General features: G+C 50.1%; 1 protein-coding gene across 1 annotated transcript; it reads right to left on the bottom strand.

Annotated features, from left to right (window-relative positions):
• Positions 1-1,180: 1,180 nt before the first annotated feature.
• On the bottom strand, positions 1,181-4,844 carry MMGT1 (membrane magnesium transporter 1). Its single transcript, XM_054839891.1, has 4 exons — positions 4,699-4,844; positions 4,058-4,110; positions 3,028-3,131; positions 1,181-2,091 (listed from the first exon to the last, which is right to left on the bottom strand). Exons 1-4 carry the CDS (start codon positions 4,781-4,783, stop codon positions 1,929-1,931), a joined length of 405 nt encoding a protein of 134 aa, XP_054695866.1. The 5' UTR covers positions 4,784-4,844; the 3' UTR covers positions 1,181-1,928.
• Between the last annotated feature and the right edge of the window lie 1,196 nt (positions 4,845-6,040).

Genomic DNA, 6,040 nt, shown 5'->3' with positions numbered 1-6,040 from the left:
ACTCCAAGAAGCAGATGATGTTCTCCGCTTGCTGTCCCACAGCAGCACCTCCTGCCCCGGGCAGGTCCTCGTAGCCTTATGGTAGCACAAACGGGGCTTCTTAGACATGAGGGGTGAGCAGCCCTGCTCTAAGAGACCCTCTGCAAATGGCTCACCGCCAACCACAATTGCAGTATCGGTCTGGTACAGTGGTTACTGACCCTCTGCCTTGCTTCTCCCTCCCTCTGCTAGTTCTCTTTCCTCTGTGCCTCGCAAGGTCACCTGGGCAATGCTCAGCCCTTTCCTACACGCGGCAGCCCCTTTCCCTAAGGGAAGAGCTCTATCCGCAATAGAGCTGACCCGACGCTATTTTTGAGGCCTTTGGCAACAACAGCCAGCAAGAGCCAATTTGTGACACCAGCTCAGGAGGAACCAGGACACTTGAAGTAGCTCGGCAGCTCAGATGCTTTCAGCTGGCAGAGTAACCCTTTCTAACCAAACCCAGATGCTTAAAAGTGATTGTAGAGCAGCAGCTACAGATATTGCTCTAGCACTGGGGCACCCACTCCATAGGACGGGCAGAGCTAGAAAAAAAGAGGCTTCGGTTTACACAGTATTTTTGCGAAGCTTTTTGCCTTTGACAGTTCTTAACAGTTTAAAAAAAACCAAAACCAAACAGATGCTAGGACAAAAGGCTGAGTTTCCACAGTGGCAGAGAGACATCCTCAGACTAGACAAAATTCTAGTTGTCCCCATCAGTCTCTTGAACTACCCTCCCTTTGCTACATCAGGTAGGTGAAATGCCACACCAAGAGGAATTTTAGCATTGATTCAGCCCCTATAGGGAGATGAGAATTTAGATGTCAGTAAGAGTTCAAGACTGTATCATCTGTCCTATTACATGAAATCAAGACAGTAATCTTAAAATCAAGGAAGGGCTCAGCTGGAAAAAAAGAAATTGAAGTGAAAGGCTCTGTTGGCAGAACAGGGGTAGCTATACCGTGACTGCTTCATCACCATCGCTGCTGGACCCTACCTGGGCCACTGGAAACAGATATTTCTTATTGATATTTAAGTACTTCTCATAAAAGATGGCTGGGGAACTTGTATCTGGTGCCAACACAGCATTCAGCCATCTGAGGAACATTCCCATATTCACAGAGGACATAAAGACAGTGGGTAGATTATCTATGTGATCTGAGGAACATTCCCATATTCACAGAGGACATAAAGACAGTGGGTAGATTATCTATGTGATCAGACGTGAGCTGCCTCCCCCACACTGGCACCCAACGTACAGCCACATCCCAGGCAACTTGGAGCAACGCAGGACAATTTACGTTTAAACAAAGGAGGGCAATGAGGAAATAACATGATAATGAAAAACTGGGGGGGGGAAACCCTTCACAAAACTATTTGTCAGCATTGTAAAAAAATAAAAATGAAAGCAATCTTTTTGACTTCCCATGCCTACACCACGCAGGTCTCCTAGGCATTCTAAGAACAGGAGACGCTGCCCCTTTGTCTGCTGTTAAGTGATGCAGTGCACACAGTATTTCTGAAGGAGTTCCATAAACTGTAGTGCAAGCAAACTGAGAAAATAAATAGCACTCAAACATTCCCTCTTGTCAAAGAACATTAATTGCAGTAAAAACTAGCTTGCTTTTTGTTTTAACTGAAGTTGTCAGCTGCAACTTGTTTTAATATATGAAAATTTGAAGATGTGTTTCACAGCATAACTGTAGAATAATTTACACTGCATTGCCAATTCACAATTCAGTCATTTTCATTAACAGTGTACAAAGAAGGTCCTTAGTTTATATATATATACTTTATAAAGTCTGGAAGATCAATATAAATACTGCTCCAGAAATTAAAAAAGTGTTTACATCCCCGACTTGAATATTACATCTCAGTGTCCTGGATTATTATTATAATCTGTAAAAGTCTTAGCGGCGCAGATGTTCAAGTTTTCGAAATTTCAGTGACGAGCTGGATGACAAAGCATCTTGGTTTGAAGAAGAATTCACTGTGTCTGGGGACTGGAACAATACTCTACCACGATGATTAAATACATAAAAAGATGGATGGTTCCTTAATGTGTCAAACGTCCTTCAAAATAAATGTAAGAAGTCAACATTAATACTCTTTTAGAACAGGGGTTTTAGAAGAGTCAGTCTTGGGTATACCAACTTTTACACAGAAATACAAGTTTTTGAATCCAAAACTCTTGCTCACTTTTTCCTAAACCAAAACACAGAGGAAATACAAAGCCAAGCGTGAAAAATACCAACTGCTCAATAGGCAGAGGTTTCCCCCCAGGACAAACTTCACCTTCCTTCCTTGAGCTTAGGGTCAGCCCTCTGGATTTTTGCATGCACCTGTACCAATGTGCCAGCCTTAGTTCAGCTGTCACTCGTGTTAATGCCCCATTTACTGTCAGCTTTCCATCCCTTTCTGTGCCTGAAGCTAAAGGTTTTAGGTTAACACTATGAAATACAACACTGTCAACTTGTTTACTTTCCACACTCCCCTACGTTTTTGGAAATGGCCAGAGAGGCTGCATCTGCCCATCCAATTTCATGTCCTTTTTGAAATATCGATTCAAAATCCCTTATTTTCTTAAAGTCTTTCAGCTATTCTGCCTTGGATAGTTCAGTGTGAGATTCAAATAACTCAGACTCTTGTAAAGAAGCAAAGACAAACAGAGGGTGAGCCAGGCATACTGCCCCGTAGTTTGGGACCACCTCACGACAGCAGTTTGTGACTGCTGAGCTCTTATTTCCCACACAGACATTTCATTCCTCTTCCAACTCTGCACAGCAGGATTTTGGAAGAGGAAAAGCAAGAAGTTTATTTTGTTCCGGTTATCTAACTCTCTCTGAAATTCAAGACATTGTTGGCTTTCCCAGGTGTGACTGTTCCTCTCAGTGTTATTGTCTACAACGTGCATTTCAGAACTGAGCTAAAGAGCGAGCTGTTTCAGCAGTCAGTTTGTATAGAGAGTAGCAGATACAGGTGTTTATGAAAAGAAGAAATAAAACATACTTATTTTTTAGTTCTGAAGTGGCATCCATGTCTTTAAATTCTCCTGCGATATGTACTATCCCATAGCAGGTAACTGCAAAGGCTAACAGAGTCTGAAGAACTATCTGTAACAGAGGGAAGCACAATGCAACACTCGCATTACTTAATATTCTTAATATTTACCAAAAAATCTCATCTTTCAAACAGTGTCTCTTGCGCTTTTCACCCAGTGACAGGAAGTGCTTTACAGAGGTGGGCAATTCAACAGTAGGGAAACTGAGGCACAGGAAGATTAAATACTGCACAGTATTTAACGGTGGCAGAGCAGAGAAGAGCTTCAGCTGCCAGACAACCACTCTGTGTTGCACAAATTGAATTGATTCACACGGCTCCTCAGCAAGACCCTTAGACCAAAACACCGTGTTCTTGTGCACTTAAGGATCTAATACTCTCTCTGAGAAACAAGTTGGCTGCCAACATGCGCTGTGCAGTGGTGGCAGCTGCTGCTTGGCCCAAATGCCATGCCCGGTTGTCATGAGTATTTTACCTCACCTTTCTGATTAAGCAGAAGCAGAACATGTAATAATTGAAGTAGAATTTAAAAAACAAGCCAATAAAATAAATAAAAAACCCCTTCCTGAAGCAGGTTGTGCTGGGATCAAACAGGCACGCAGCCACACTGGATAAACAAATGTCAGCCAACAAAAGCCAGAGGGAGGGGGATGTTTATGCTGCAGAGAAGGAGATGAATGCAAAAGCTCTCTGAGCTATGTTCAGGGAATTCCTGGACGAGATGCTTCAGGGTAGTTCTAAAGAAGGAGAGGGAGGTCGGGACCTGGGGTTTGTTCTTGCTGACAGACAGAACACACTGCAGGAAGCTGGGGTGGAAAATATGGTTTTGACAGAGGGAGCACAAATGAAAGTGCATTTTAAAATCTACTTTGCCCTTTATTCTTGCCTATCGCATTAAAAAAAAAAAAAGCAATTGAAAGAGACTAAACTATCCACACAGCATTGCACCTTTCAAACATTGCAAAAACTTTAAACTTACATCTATGGGCAATGTTTCATCTTCCTTTTCTGTTAATCTCATATAAGAACGATCTACAAAACAGAAACACACACGTGCGTCAGACACTCTGTAAAAGCAAATAAGCAGAAGAGCAACACAAAACCCCCTGCAAGAACTTGCTGTCGGTGTTAGCCGTGTGCCAGCCCGGTCCCCCCCAGGCAGCTGGGCCGCTCCCGCTCTGAGACTCGGCTGACCCCGAGCAGCCCCCCGCCGCCATCTCCTCTCCTCGCTGCCAGGAGGGAGGACGGCTGCGGGGCGGCAGCGGGGCCGGCAGATGCCAGGAAAGAAGCCGTGATCCGGCGGCTGGCAGCCCTCCCTGCCCCGGCTGCAGCGGCGCCTGCACGGGCCGAGCCCCGCGCTGCCCCGGTAAGTTCCCAGCTCCGCTCTGCCCGCAGCCCGGCCCACAAGGGCAGGGCCACCCCAGCCGGCGGTCTCGGCGGCGCCGCGGGGCTCCCCGCGGGGGTGATGATGATGATGATGAGGCCCGGCCCGGCCCCCGCCCCGGAGCTCCCCCGGCGGCGGGCGGGGGGTGACGGGGCCCGGCGGGCCTCCCCGCGCCGCAGCCCCCCTCAGGCGGCGCCGCCGGCCCGGACCCCCCTCCCCGCCGCCCGCTTACTCACGTTGCGCCGCCGAGAAAGCCGCGTGGGCCAGGGCGAAGAGGCCGAGCCCCACCAGCCCCTTCCACACCGAGGAGGCGGCCGCCATCGTCCCCGCTGCCGCTCGCCCCGCCACCGCCAGGGGCGCCCACCGCCCCCCGGCGCCTGCTGATGGCGTCATAAGAGGGGCGGTGCCAGGCCGCGCCTGAGAGGGGCGTGACCTGCGCGGCGGGGGCGTGGCTTTTCGCCGTAGGGGGCGTGACCGCGCCGCCTTTTTCCCACGCGGGACCGAGGCCATTGAGAAAGCCAAAGGGTCGGGGTGGGCCCCGGGCTTGTCCCCGGGGGGGGACAGCTGAGGGAGGAGCGAGCCACTGGCGCCAGCCGGTTCCCTCCCTGCTGAAAGCAGAGCGTGGGGCCATCAGGGCCGTGGGGTAATTCCCACTTTCCACGTGTTTAACCTCAAAAGCTTGAGGGACTCATGCAAGAAAAAATAGTGTCGAGGGATCCATAGCGCGTGCAGGAGCAGAGGCCCCAGCCCCACGCCAAGCGAGGCCTGGGGCAGAGCAAGGAAAAAACCTGACTGTCCTGTACGGCCAAACCTCCCTCCTGCACCCCAGGTCTTCTGTGCCCCCAAGGCACAAAGACAAGGGGCGCGAAAGCAATTATTTGAGGGTGTTTTCTGTAAATCACCTTTAAGTGGATCACTGTGGCATTTACTGCAGCCCTCCCTCCCACTGGCTGCACAAATTCCCTCAATTTCTTGTTAAACAGGGTGGGAAGTTTACCCCATCCGACCTCGGGGCTGACTGCGGCTCCTGGCACCATCCGCATGCCCTGGCAGGGTGGGAATACACCACCGCCCTCCAGGATCCCCCCAGCCCCCTGCTCTGGGGTGCAGCACCGGCCACCCACACGCAGGGCCCCATCCCCCAGGAGCCTGGGACAGGAGCGGCCTGTAGCACACCCCTCCAGAGCACCCCACGCACAACACCCTCATCCGCACCAGCCCCTCCTGTGCGTGGCTGCACAAAGCCAAGGCCCGTGCAAATCTTCTTCCTTGTAGCAAGTTTGTTTGGGGATTTTTTTTCCCCTCTTGCAAACCCCTTTTTGCACTCTTGCAACCTGCTTGTTCCCTTGCAACCCCTCTCCCAGCACTCCTGCAAGCTTTCCCTTGCAGCCCTCTGTCCCTTACACCCCTGCAGCCTCACTGCCCCGCCTTTGCGAGCGGGCAGCCTCCTTCACAACCAAGCAACCTTTCCTCTTGCAAACCCTTCTCCGCTCGCTTCCTCGAGACGTATTCCTCCCCCCCCACTTCTCCTTTGATAACTTAAAAAACCAAACCCCTTTTCTCCCCCCCCCGCCCCAG

This window comes from Grus americana, chromosome 12, assembly GCF_028858705.1.
Source record: "Grus americana isolate bGruAme1 chromosome 12, bGruAme1.mat, whole genome shotgun sequence".
NCBI classification, from domain to species: domain Eukaryota; kingdom Metazoa; phylum Chordata; class Aves; order Gruiformes; family Gruidae; genus Grus; species Grus americana.
This window is presented reverse-complemented; position numbering and strand designations above follow the sequence as displayed.

Bases quoted from the DNA above. Each gene is read 5' to 3' on its own strand.
- MMGT1 (XM_054839891.1), bottom strand. From the start codon at position 4,783: ATGGCGGCCGCCTCCTCGGTGTGGAAGGGGCTGGTGGGGCTCGGCCTC. The intron at 3,132-4,057 runs GTAAGTTTAAAG...CCTCTGTTACAG, and splicing joins ATGAAACATTGCCCATAGAT to ATAGTTCTTCAGACTCTGTT. The intron at 2,092-3,027 runs GTATGTTTTATT...TTTATTTTGAAG, and splicing joins ACTTCAGAACTAAAAAATAA to GACGTTTGACACATTAAGGA.